The following is a 13797-nucleotide window of genomic DNA, read 5'->3' on the forward strand; positions in this document are numbered from 1 at the left end:
TATGCAGTAGAAATTGATTCTGGCTGTTATTTTAAGGATGTCATATTCGTTTGTTGACATATTCAAAAGCTCTGAACTTGGATCAGAGCCAAGAATTAATTAGGTCATAGATACAGTTCAAAAGGAATACTTCTGCTACTGGCCTCGGACACTGAATGATGTGAAGACTGTTATGGAAGTTGCATCTGGGGACTGGTTGTTGCTTGCATATGTATTTAAGATGTCAGTTTGTAATACTAGCATTCAGATGTAATCCCAGTGATATTTTCTGTGCTGTTACAAAATACTAAAGATAGAAGTAGAGAAAATCTTCCTTTACAGTAGGAAAGGAGAGATGGCACAATACAATTTCGTTGGCATTTCCAACAGATACATACAAAAAAACATACATGTATTCACACACAGATTTTTTTTTATTCCATTCTAGGTCTGGATAAAATTGAGTTCTTACAGAGTCATGAAAACCAGGAGATCTACCAGAAGGCCTTTGATCTTATCGAGCATTACTTCGGGACCGAGGATGAGGACAGCAGCATTGCACCCCAGGTTGACCTTAGCCAGCAGCAGTACATCTTCCAGCAGTGTGAGGCTCCTATGGAAGGTTTCCAGCTTTGAAGCAATACTCTGCTTTCATGTTCCTGTGTCAGACCAGGCTACCCAGTCAAGTCCTCTTGTGGAGCCCACAGTCCTCATGGAGCTAACTTCTCAAATGTTTTCCATAATACTGTTTGCGCTCATTTGCTTGCCTTGCGCACCTGCTCTCTTACACACATCTGGAAAACCTCTGGCTCTCTGTGGTGGAATACCCTTCTAATAAAAAGGGTAACCAGAACGGCCCACTCTTATGGAAAATCCCTAGGCTTTGGAGATCCGCACTTATATATTATAAGAGTCATGGGATTATACACATATTAATGTGGCTCCCTTTCTTTGTGGGGGAAAAAGAGGACTCCTCCTCATTCCCTTTAAAGTGGGGAAAAACACTGATATTAAAAGATGAGACTAAACCTTTATCTTGAATTTCACACAACTACTTGCAACAAGGGAGATGTTTAGACCTGTTGTGTACACTTCAGAGTACTTCTCATGAGTTCTTCCACAGTGAACCCTTGGATTACCTGGTGGCTTTTCTAGCCAAATTTGCATTAATCCTTACTGAGACTGGATGGTTTTCTTTCCTCTATTGGCGCCATTCTTCACAGATATTAAAGTTAAACCATCCGCTCCCTCACCTTCAGCCTTCAGTGAATGTGCTTTCTAGTTGTCAGGAATGCTGAAGAATTAACACTTTGACTCTTAAATGTGATACTGGTTTGAAGATTCCCTTAGAGCAGAAAGGAGAGGGGCACATATTAATTTGTATGGCTATTGCTTCTCTTTGGTCTTATGTGTCTTAGGATTTGGAAGTGGTTCGATTCTAATGCTGGTATGAAGATTTAGAATCCTTAGTAATCGAAACAATATCCTGTAATTCAATAAAAAAGTAAAAAAAGAAAACACAAAAAATCCCTCCAATTTTCCCAGACTCAACCAGTGTGACTAGAGGCTGTGTTTCTGCATTAAAACAAATGTTTCAGGCTTTGTGGTCCTGACCAAGGTCCTCATTAAATTGGAGTTTACCCTAGGTGCTTTTCCCCTCTGTGACTGGCAGACAACACATACTTTTACTAAATAAAGGTTACTTAGGGAAACTTTTTTTTCTTAGCCAGGTGCAGCTTGATTCTAATGTATTCATGCTGCATATATGATCCCTTTAATGTAGCATCCTTATCTTAAATAATCATCTTCTCAACATAACCTGTTCAACCCAAATAAGGGCAGTGATTTTTTTTTTTTAATAACCTCATTGTTCCCTAATCATTTCATCTCCTACTAGTACTGCCCAGTCAACTCCCCATAAAATAAAAAGTTTCTACCTTCTGGCTCATTTAATGATAACTGCAATGTACCTGCAACTGGCGCTTCCAGTACTGTCTTCAGTGATCCACATTTGTGCTTGGACCGGAATGAAAAAATAAGCTTAATTGCCAAGAGAACTGCAACTGAGTTCAATACAACTTCTTGGTGCTAGTTGGCCATCTTGACTCAATGTTGGGACACACTATCAGAGAAGATTTTTTTGTTGATATACTGTTCAAAATGAATTCTGAAAGAAAAGTTGCTCACTTCTGTTTTAAAGAATACCCTTTTAAACCTCTTTAATCTTGTCCTCTTCTAGAATTCATTATAATCCCAAAATGTAACTATTTGGAAGTTCCCCTGACAGGTTATCATACATCTCTGGTAAATCCTGCTGAATGTTAGGGATATTCAGAGCTTTCATACCTCATCATGTTGTTATTTAAGCAGTCAACTTATGTAACCTGGTTTAAACTTTTAAAAAGTCCACTTCAAAATAGAAAGATACAAAGGACATATATCAGCCAAGTGTGTGACACATTCTTCGCATCCACTCTGTAGTTGTGTCTGTGCTCTGGATGGATACCGTCTGATGTCTGTCTGTTACTTGATGGAGCAGCCACTGCAAAACTAGTCAACTCCCATCTATAACTTTCTCTAGTGCTGCTTTGTGCTGAAAGGACATTTTAGTTTACTGCACTTGACCTGTAAAAGACTTTGATTCTTTGTAATTTTAGGGACAAATTAGGTGTTTAATTTAAAGAAAAAACTTCAATTTTGCCTTTACATCACATTAAAATATTAACTTCTTTCAGAAGGGTAATAGAAGCACTGATTCATAGTAAAAATCTTGTTTTTAGCTTTGACTTTTTTTGTGGCTGAGTTTTTTAAAACTGTACATCACTGGTAACACGTCATTTCTCTAGGATGTTTTCAATTATGTACCTTCTATGAGATCATTTTACAAATTTCATTTTTGATGAGCCAATTTGAGTGGAAAAAAGATAAAGCACACAAAGTTGTTTCCCCAGGTTAGTAGGAAAATCGGCATACACTGGGAGATTTGCAATTGCAGGTGTCTCAGTGAATGAATTAAACAAAGTCCATTTAACTATTGTGGTCTATTCTGTCTAAAACAGGAATTTATCTTGCTCCTGTTCTACAAGTTCATGAGCCATGAGATGAGCTAAATTTTTTTTTTGAATAAAATGTTTTTAACATAAAAATTGGAATTAACTGAAGGATAAATCCCAGCATAACTGTTAGAACTGATAAAGCAGCCTTTTTGGTTATAGAAATGAGACTTTAGGAGGTAACTAAGTCCTAATTTCAGTTCTCTGCCTGCCAGATTGTATTAATGTACGTTGAATTTATTGAAACCCTATCACTAAGATGTTACTCATTACAAAAGCATGTTAATTTCAACACAGGAAAACTCTTCTGCAATATATACTAATTGGGGGGGGGGGAGAAGTGGCATGATTATCCCTCTCCCCCCCCTTTTACCTCCAGACTTTCAAAGTATGTTCTTTGAAATGAAAACTTAGGTGGGGGAAAAACACTGACAGCATTTGGGATATAAAGGCACCCTGCATTTGAAGGACCAAGAAGTAGATATGGTTGGATTGAGAAAAACCAGGAAAGGAAAACAGATGAGAGTTTTCTATGGAACACTTTAATTCATGTAATTGTTACTAAGTAGGGCCCTTTTAAACCTTTGTCAGCTACACTGTTTTTGAAAACTATTGCCCTAGGATGGTTTCTTCCATCTGCCAGATAAAGCCAAATGGGCTCTGGGCCATTTTTTCATATAGCCACAAATTTAAACAATGACAGTTATCCCATAATAAATCTGAATTATTCCAGATTGTTGCTAATTTTGCCTGAGGAAAAAAATGTAATATATTTTATAAACCAAACTTTGTCAATTAAATCCTGTTGTACATGGCCACTCACAGGCAACTTTGAATTTACTTCTCTAGTGCTAAACATTTCAGTTATTTATAATCCCCTAATTTGGGGTTGCGTTATGAAAGGGTTTTCCTCAATTTGAAAGATTTTTCTTTCTTGCTGATTGGTTTTGTGAACATATTTTATATCAGTAGGCAAGTCTTTGCATATTAGTATTTTAGAGCTTGGGGCTTTTCATATATATTGCAATGAAATCTTGATGTGTAAGGATGTTTTTCAGTAAAGAAAAGGGATCCACTTTTAGAAGGGCATTGTTTGCTTTTCATATTTATATATTATGTTCTACCTCCTACATTCCAAAATTTGCTCATTTGAGAAATAGGTGTACCTATCTATATATGAAGTCTCAAATCTGGACTTTTTGCCATCTGAAATTAACAGAGCCACTTTCTTCTGTCTTCATTGTTGGGTGAGCAGAATAAATAGGTATCTGCCAAGTTGGAAAATATTTTTAGCTACCTTTATCAAAAGTTCATTATTGGGATTGGGCACCTGGCTGGCTCAGTAGGTAGAGCATGTGACTCCTGATCTCAGGGTGGTCAATTTAAGCCCCACGTTGCACATGGAGCCTACTTTTAAAAAAAAAGTTTATCTTAAAGAAATTTTACAAATAAAAAAAAATCTGCTTCCTCATGGGGCATCTGGCTGGCTCTTGATCTCAGGGTCATGAGTTTGAGCCCCATGTTGGGAGTAGAGATTCCTTTAAAAAAAAAACTAAATTTTTTTTTTTTTTTAAGTTAAAGTAACTGAAGGCCAGATGGGGCACTAGTACAGTAAGTCTGCTCTAATATGGAGAGTATCCTATAACATACTTTATTGTCAGAAAAGGATAGGTACTAACAGTGGGTACCAGGACATCACAAAAATGTGGGATGAAGCAAGTTATCCACTTATTTTAAAAATATCAAATTGTCACTGGGTATAAATTTGGAAATTTAGGGCAAAAAGAAAAGATTAAGGATAGATGAAGTTTTGCTTTCAGCTGAGGGTAGAAAAAAGCCCCATTTTCTTTTCCCATGGGTCACAAAGGCAACTAGGTCTTTGAGCCTCTGTTTTGTGCCAGGTGCCTGCCCGGGATAAGGGTTCCCATTTTTTCTCTTGTAATCCTCCAACTTGCTCTTCGAGGGAACTGTCACTGTGATGTAGGCGACAGAATCAAGACTTAGGAGAATCTACTTTGCCCCAAGGTCACAACCCTTAGACGCTGAATGTCCAGTGGTGGGAAAGAGCCTGTAGGTTGTGTCTGGAAGAAAGCAGTCATGTGGAGGTGTTCTGGGTCAGGAACTCCCAGACCAGACTTAAACAATAGCCACAGCTGGACCAGTCTTTTCTGGCTCTTTCTCATCAGCACCCTTAAAATAACTAAGGTATAAAGTTGCTTTTAGGTTACATATTTTGGGAACATAAGAGCCTCTCAGCCCAAACTTCTTTTCCTTTCTGTGGTGCTATAATTCTGTATATGACCTGACAAAACAACAGAAGTCAAAAGATATATATGCAAATGATTGATTTTGAGTTTAGTAGCATAATGGGTAAACTTAGAAACATGTTTCCATTCAACAAACTCCAATGTAGAAGTACACAGAGAGGGAAAGGCTTTGGAATGAAGAATTCGGTCTTAGAAAGCAGTGGTATCCATGGACGTGAACTTAACACAGCTGACTTCCTAAAGGAATCTCGTCCCAAGGAGTATCGAAAGATAGATCACCTCTTTATGTTGTTGAGTATGTTCTGCTTACTTCATCATTATGACCACTCTATGTTGTTTTTCAAAGTGTTCTTACGCTTTGATTTGGAATGGATCTGATGATTCTTTGTACTTGAATGTGGTCTGTCAGGCCATGGGTGAGTGCCTTGCACATAGTAGACTATTCAATAAATACTAAATGACTGAAGGAATATGCATCGATGTGATATTAGTAAAGGGTACTTGGTTATAAAAGAAAATTCAAAGAATTCTTTTATGCTGCTGTTTGAAACCAGGAATTAACAACTCTTAAGACTTAATGTCTCAATATTTAAGTGTTTAAATGTGGTTACCTTTCAGGAGGACATTAATTTGACCTGAAGTTTACAAAAGCAGACACAGTCATAGCAGTTCATTATATAAAAACAAAAAAACCTATACCTTCTGTGAAAAGTTACAGGTATATTTTACAGGGTAACTTATAATAACCCCATGTATCTGTATTATCAAAAATAGCACATTAATCTCTTCTGTCCTATTTTAAAGTTAAGAAAAAAACTTTTTGCCAATTATATCCAACTTATCTGGAAGCTTGTGGTTGCCTTAGGATATGAAACAGGGTTTTTGTTTTTCCATTTTTACTGCTGTATGTATTGCTGAGTGATTCTACTGGCCAGGTATTTTTTTCTGAAAACAGAATCTTAAAGCAAAATAGAACTAGTTCCTGCAGACTACACTGTCATCTATAGTACAAAACAGCTGAGTTTACAAATTTCATTGCTTCATCTAAACCACTTGGGCATTAGTGATGGTGAGGAGAAAACACAAACCCAGACCACAGTGGTGGGGAAAGAGCACAGGTTTGAGAGAGAGATGGAGAGGCTGAGGTGTAACCTACCATATAAAGAGTACAGGATTTTCCAAGATCAAGTTGTGATTTATGTCCTCTAGAAGTCAGTGACTATATTGGTTTGCTAGGTATAGTCCCAAGGTTTTAGCTCAGTTAGCATCAGTTGATTTTTAGTGTTCCCTTTCATTTTAAAATGGCTCTCAGTTTAGATAAATTATAGGCCACTCCATATTTAGTCCAAGTAAATTTTTATTTAAATTGCTACCCCTACTAAGAAACTGCATAATTCTATTATGCTTGATTTTTGAGAACAGGATTTGGTAACTGGAATTGCTGTGAAGGGAGTCCGTCAAGACATTCCTTAATACAGGACTTAATCCCAGTCCTGACACACATACCCAAAACATTTATTTAAAAAACAAAAAATGACCTATTCGTGGCATTTCTATTTAGAATATCTGCAAACTTGACTGCGGAAAAGGGAAATAAATCAATCATTAGGAACTCAGTTCTAAAACATTTATGGGAAATCTAAAGTAAATAAGTTGACTTCTAAAGAGAGGGAAACTTCTAAATCACCTAACTGGTGAAGATTAAGAGCTGCAAAAATAGAAATTGTTAAAAACAGGACCACCTGAGGAACTCTGCTTGAGAGCAGCAAATGCAAAGCTCTAATTAGGATTTCTGCCACTTTGGATTTACCTTTATCAGTATTCCTTACTCCTACACACTCCACATTGATGCTACCCTCTCCCAAGGACCTAACTACAAAATTCTTAGGCCTAATTCATAAGGACTACAGTATCAGGACTACATATTAATATTAGCACATGACTGGTAAAGACTTAACTACTTACATTTGTAGCTTTAATTATCTTTACACAAATTTCTATTTATTTATTTATTTATTTATTTATTTATTTATTTATGAATGATAGTCACACAGAGAGACGGGGGAGGGGGGCAGAGACATAGGCAGAGGGAGAAGCAGGCTCCATGCACCGGGAGCCCGATGTGGGATTCGATCCCGGGTCTCCAGGATCGCGCCCTGGGCCAAAGGCAGGCGCTAAACCGCTGCGCCACCCAGGGATCCCTCTTTACACAAATTTCTGATGCACTTTGTAAACAAAAAATTCCAAAGACCTAGGAATTGGTTTTAATAGTGGAAATTTCCTTAAATTCTGGGAAAATCTGAAGAAAAATTATTTCTGGACATTACTTTTTTTTAAAGTAAACTCTACCCCTAATATGGGGCTTGAACTCAATGACCCAGGGATCGAGTGGCCTTGCTCTATTCACTGAGCCAGACAGGCGCCCCTATCACTAGGCGCCTTGACTGCCCCTTGTCCCCCTCATTCTTGTATTTCTAGTGGGTTATTAAAATATACTCCAGCACCAACACCCCCTCCTAGTCTTCATCTCACAAGTTTACCTTCTATAATTTCCCTTCTTTACTCTCCTGGCGCATAGAACAGGTATTTGAAAAATACAAATTTACTTAAAATCTTTGGAACAAAGCCTATACTTTGTTCTCTATAGCGCTCCTAAATTTATTTTTTAAGGAGTTAATAAAAATGAAAATAGTCTCAACTGATGCAAAATTTTGGAGGGTTTCTAAGCTTCCCAGTAAAAATCATACAAAAGCTAATAATGGGAAAGAAGCAGAGTTTAATCATAACTTTAAGATACATAAAAGACAAAAAAAAGAAAAAAAAAAAACAAGTGCTCTCTTTTTAAAATGTTACAAGGGGAATGGTCCGTGGTGGCTTGGCTTTAATAAATAGCTAAGAAGAATCCTACTTATTTATTTTTTATCTATTTATGATAGTCACAGAGAGAGAGAGAGAGAGAGAGAGGCAGAGACACAGGCAGAGGGAGAAGCAGGCTCCATGCACCGGGAGCGCAACGTGGGATTCGATCCCGGGTCTCCAGGATCGCGCCCTGGGCCAAAGGCAGGCGCTAAACCGCTGCGCCACCCAGGGATCCCTTATTATTATTATTATAATTAATTAATTAATTAATTATTTCTAAGAAGAATCCTAATTTAACGGATATAAATGGATGTTACAATCTACTTAAAAAGATGCTCTTCCTATTTCCAGCACCTCGTTATCGTTATTCGGTTAATCTGCACCAGCTAAGACTTAAGCTTTTGTCCAATTCCTGCCCAAATTCCAAACCAGAGTAGTGGGGTCTTAAGGTAAGGAGGTTTTTAACTATATAGTCGATCATTACAGGTGATGGAATTATGTCGTGCCTCATTTAAAAAAAATTTTTTTAAAAGATTTTATTTATTCATGAGAAACACAGAGAGAGAGGCAGAGACACAGGCAGAGGGAGAAGCAGGCTCCATGCAGGGAGCCCGACGTGGGCCTCGATCTTGGGATTCCAGGATCACGCCCTAGCTGTAGGCGGGCGCTAAACCGCTGAGCCCCCGGGCTGCCCCGTCGTGCTTCCTTTAAAGGCCAGACTTTCAATGATCCCTAATAAAGAACAGGCCAGAATTTGCTTCCAAATGCTCTTAACTGTTGTTGGCTGTCCGGAAACATCCAGAGATACCCGCCGCAGGGGCGCCTGGCTAGAGACGTGGTAGGTACACACTACTCTTGGGTTGACGTCCAAAAAAAAAAAAAAAAGAAGAAGAAGAAGAAGCTATTTGCCAATTACAAGTAGGTACAAACTCATCAGGTTTGCATTTTTTTTTAACTTTTTTTTTTAATTTTTATTTATTTATGATAGTCACAGAGAGAGAGAGAGAGAGAGGCAGAGGCACAGGCAGAGGGAGAAGCAGGCTCCATGCACCGGGAGCCCGACGTGGGATTCGATCCCGGGTCTCCAGGATCACGCCCCGAGCCAAAGGCAGGCGCCAAACCGCTGCGCCACCCAGGGATCCCCCCCCCCCCTTTTTTTTTTTAAGTAAGCTCTAACGCCCAAGGTGGGGGCGTGAACTGGAGACCCGGGGATCAGGAGTCGCACGCTCTGCGGGGCTGAGCCAGGCGGGCACCGAGACAGCAGCACCTGAAAACCATGTATCTTTGCGTCTCACTCACTCGGCCGCGGGACGTTCCCGGGGACTTGAGGTTCTCTAAAGCCGATGGCCGGTTAACCTCACAGCCGCCTTTATCGCTGCACCGACCTCTCGGTCGTCTTCGGGCTCAAGCACCCAGGCGGGGCTCACCTGTTGTCCTAGAAAGTTCGAGAAGCCCGGAGGACGTGCCGGAACGCACGGCTTCTGGAGGCCCGCGACACCCTGTCCTCCCCAGGACGTTCAGGCAACGCTGTTAAGCCAGCAGCTTTACGGTCGGGGCATTACCCGGCTCAGCGCCGCTCGCCTCCCTCAGCCTCAGGCCCAGGCCGCCGCGACCACCGACCTGCGGAACCAAAGGCGTCCCCGGAGCCCAGGCTCAGGCCGGCGCCGGCGGGGGGAGCGGGGTCCACGCTACCTACTCGCCGCAACGTAAAGGGAATCGGGAAATCCAGTCCTTTCTTGTGACACGGTTTCCAAAAAAGAAATGAACGTTCCTTGAAATAGTCGCCGCTAGCCAGGGAGGCCGGGGACGAGCCCCGGACACCCGCATCCTCTCGCCGAAGGACGCCCTGCGCTTGCGCTCGGCAGCAGCCGGCGGAGGCCACCGGAAGGAAACGCCGGCGCCTTCCTTTGCGCAGGCGCAGGCGGGCCTCTCCCGTGGGGCCCCTCGGCGCGAAGTTGGGGTGCGCATGCGCTCTGCGGTGGGGCCCGCCGGGTTGGCCGTGAGGCGGCGACGCCGCGCGGCGCCGTGTTATCCGCGGCTTGGAAGCGCCTGGGCCGCAATTCGTGATGCTTACGCAGGTTTGGTTTTGTTCTTTTTTTTTTTTTTTTTTTTACTTTCTGAAATCTTTTGTGTAAGGCGGAGATTGATTCGTGCTCGTCTGTCTGACTGGCGGGCTTGCTCAGCGTCCGCCTACGTGCGGGGGCGGGGTGGGGGCGGGGCGGCGAACACCCTTCCTGCGGCTCCCACGCGCCCCTCAGCGCCGCGCGCGGCCGTGGACGCCCGGAAACCACCCCCAGCGCCACGCTTGCCGACCGCGCGTTGGACCCGTTTAATACTGTTTCTCCAGTAGGAAGCGAGGAGGCAGGAAAGGGGTCCGGGCCGTGCCGCTGAGTCGTTGTACGTGGTCAACACAGACCGGAAATTGTAATCCTCAAAAGACCGATTATTTTTGAGTCTGATGCTTTTAATCCTCATTTTTTGCCGGGCAGAGAGTCCGAGTATGGGGCTGCCCGGTTCCGGGCCGGACGCTGACCCAACCCACTGACCCGGAGCTTCAGAACCATGGCGACGGAGGCAGGAGAGGCCAAGGCGGAGTCGAGCCTCCTCTCCTCAGCCAGTCGGAGCAAGCAAATGCCTGAGAAACCAGACTATGCTCTTAAATTCACTCTGGTGGGACATACGGAGGCTGTGTCGTCAGTTAAGTTTAGTCCTAACGGAGAGTGGCTAGCAAGTTCTTCCGCTGACAAAGTAATTAGGATTTGGGGAGCCTATGACGGGAAGTATGAGAAGACACTCTCTGGTCACAGCCTGGAGATATCAGATGTTGCCTGGTCATCAGATTCCAGCCGTCTTGTTTCTGCCTCAGATGATAAAACGCTGAAGGTTTGGGATGTGAGATCTGGAAAATGTTTGAAAACCCTGAAGGGGCATAGTAATTATGTTTTTTGCTGTAATTTCAATCCACCATCCAATCTCATCGTTTCAGGATCTTTTGACGAGAGTGTGAAAATATGGGAGGTGAAAACAGGAAAGTGCCTCAAGACTTTGTCTGCTCACTCTGACCCGGTGTCTGCTGTTCATTTTAATTGTAGCGGGTCCCTGATTGTGTCAGGTAGCTATGATGGTGTCTGTAGAATTTGGGATGCTGCATCAGGCCAGTGTTTAAAAACACTTGTTGATGATGATAACCCGCCCATCTCTTTTGTAACATTTTCTCCAAATGGAAAGTATCTTCTAATTGCAACTCTGGACAATACTCTTAAACTGTGGGATTATAGCAGAGGAAGATGCCTGAAAACATACACTGGTCATAAGAATGAGAAATACTGCATTTTTGCAAATTTCTCAGTAACTGGTGGAAAATGGATTGTGTCTGGTTCAGAAGATAATCTGGTTTACATTTGGAACCTTCAGACTAAAGAGATCGTACAGAAACTACAAGGTCATACAGACGTCGTAATCTCAGCAGCTTGTCATCCTACAGAAAACATCATTGCATCCGCAGCATTAGGAAATGACAAAACAATTAAACTGTGGACGAGTAATTGCTTATCCCTTTAGAAATCAAGTAGTAGAGCCAAGTTGGAAAAAAAGTGTTTAAGAAGATGGGTTTCTCTTAAATTTGGCATGGTTTTGCATTTCTTTTTAATAGTCTTAAGACTTCAGACCTATTACCTAAATTTACAAAGCAAGACAATTGGAAAAGCAAGTCTAAAACTTAGGGCTTCTCACCCTTAATCTTCAGGTCTGGTAATAACTTATGTCTGTCCCTGAACAGATGGCCATTCTGTGTCTTTCAATATTTTTGAAAAATATTTGGAAGTAAGGTTCACAAAATAGGATGACTGATTAAATAAGGGGAGCCAGAGTTTGGAATCACTCCAGTTATTGGTTTGGAGGATGAATAAGAGCATAAGCCTGGGATAGTGGTGGATTGGAGATGTATGGCAGCTGCCACTTACATGAAATGGTTCCATGGAACCAAGTCCATATAAACTGGGGAAACTAAGTCATGGTTAGGTTTGTTGTGAGAGTCTGAACATTTTAAGTTGTATGGTTTTTTAAAAAATGATTTTGAGAGAGAGTTCCAGTGAGAGAGTACAAGCAGGAGGAGGACCGGAGGGAGCAGCAGGCTTCCCACTGAGCAGGGAGCCCAATGTGGGGCTTGATCCCAGGTGGGATCATGACCTGAGCCAAAGGCAGCCAATTAACCAAATAAGCCACCTGAGTGCTCCACATTTTAGGTTTTTTATCAAGATAAAAACTAAAAATAAACTGGAACATCATAAATGACATTTTCCTGAGGGACCTCTCCACTACCCTGTCATATTGTGCCCTCATGATTATCAGGCAAGCTACATGTCTAAATGGTGAGGCTATTCTCTTTCACTGTGTCTGACGAGTAACTCCTACCCCTACTTTAAACTCGGTTCAGAAATCACCACTTTGTGGACCATCGCTGCCTACCTGACTCCAATCACACCACACAGCTAAGTTAGATTTTTTTCTTTCTATAGCTTCTGTTATAAAGTTCAGAATATATCTTTTACCAATTTGTTTTATAATGATTTCACCGGCCATGTTTCCAGCATATTACAAGCTCTAGAAAAAAATAGGTTTTTATTCATTTTTGTTTTCTCAGTATTTATATATATAAGGGACTACGGTAATGTTTGAATGACAATGAATTATACTATCACCACTTCATTTCTTGCCTATTTTTCAATAAATGTTTGGAATCATATCCCCATACTATAAAGTGTAAAACGGTTTCTGCCAACTTTACCTACAGCAACATAAACGTGGAAAAAAATCTAGAAATTAGCACAATAATTGAAAGTAACAGGGCAAAACTTAATTTTTTGGTATTCTTTAGTAAAATAGTGCTTATTAAATCTGATTTGCCTGACAAGTTCTGAGGAATATAAGGTATTAGAGTTATTAGTAAGGTATGACTGCCAAGAAGGTATTATGTGAGGGTACGGGAAGAATTGGGATTTTTTTGTTTGCTTGGGGCAAAAAGAAAAGATTAAGGATAGGTGAAGTTTTGCTTTTAGCTGAGGGTAGAAAAAGCCCCAGTCTCTTTTCCCATGGGTCACAAAGGCAATTAGGTCTTTGAGCCTCTGTGTTGTGCCAGATGCCCGCCCAGGAGAAGGGCTCCCGTTTTTTCTCTTGTAATCCTCTAACTTGCTCTTCGAGGGAACTGTCACTGTGATGTAGGTGACAGATCAAGACTTAGGAGAATCTACTTTGCCCCAAGGTCACAACCCTTAGACGCTGAATGTCCAGTGGTGGGAAAGAGCCCTGCAGGTTGTGCCTGGAAGAAAGCAGTCATGTGGAGGTGTTCTGGGTCAGGAACTCCCAGACCAGACTTAAATAGCCACAGCTGGACCAGTCTTTCTGGCTCTTTCTCACCGGCATCTTTAAAATAAGGTATGAAGTTGCTTTTAGGTTACATATTTTGGGAACATAAGAGCCTCTCACCCCAAACTTCTTTTCTCTTCCATGGTGCTAGAATTCTGTGTATGACCTGACAAAACAACAGAAGTCAAAAGGTATATACGCAAATGATTGATTTTGAGTTTAGTAGCATATAATGGGTAAACTTAGGTAGTTACTCTAAGTTACTGAATAGGAGA

The 13797-nt window shown here is 41.4% G+C and overlaps 2 protein-coding genes across 8 annotated transcripts in view; both read left to right on the forward strand.

Annotated features, from left to right (window-relative positions):
• Positions 1-5769, forward strand: part of KPNA1 (karyopherin subunit alpha 1) — a 70630-nt gene extending 64861 nt beyond the window's left edge. For all 5 annotated transcript variants that reach the window (XM_077884425.1, XM_077884427.1, XM_077884428.1 and 2 more), the window contains one exon: positions 428-5769. In XM_077884425.1, the coding sequence (XP_077740551.1) occupies positions 428-615 (188 nt within the window). In that variant the 3' untranslated portion in view covers positions 616-5769. The remainder of the gene's footprint in view (positions 1-427) is intronic.
• Positions 5770-10077: 4308 nt separating this feature from the next.
• On the forward strand, positions 10078-12902 carry WDR5B (WD repeat domain 5B). 3 transcript variants are annotated; one of them, XM_077883734.1, is made up of 2 exons: positions 10078-10236; positions 10648-12902. In XM_077883734.1, exon 2 carries the CDS (start codon positions 10721-10723, stop codon positions 11717-11719), a length of 999 nt encoding a protein of 332 aa, XP_077739860.1. In that variant the 5' UTR covers positions 10078-10236; positions 10648-10720; the 3' UTR covers positions 11720-12902. The 3 variants fall into 3 exon arrangements, with proteins under 3 accessions (XP_077739860.1, XP_077739861.1, XP_077739862.1); XM_077883735.1 differs by having other exon boundaries at positions 10109-10236; positions 10506-12902; XM_077883736.1 differs by having other exon boundaries at positions 10115-10236; positions 10509-12902.
• Positions 12903-13797: the final 895 nt, after the last annotated feature.

The sequence above is a fragment of the Canis aureus genome, chromosome 35 (genome assembly GCF_053574225.1).
Source record: "Canis aureus isolate CA01 chromosome 35, VMU_Caureus_v.1.0, whole genome shotgun sequence".
NCBI lineage: Eukaryota > Metazoa > Chordata > Mammalia > Carnivora > Canidae > Canis > Canis aureus.

Excerpts from the sequence above, each read along its gene's own strand:
- WDR5B (XM_077883734.1), top strand. The coding sequence starts at position 10,721 with ATGGCGACGGAGGCAGGAGAGGCCAAGGCGGAGTCGAGCCTCCTCTCC.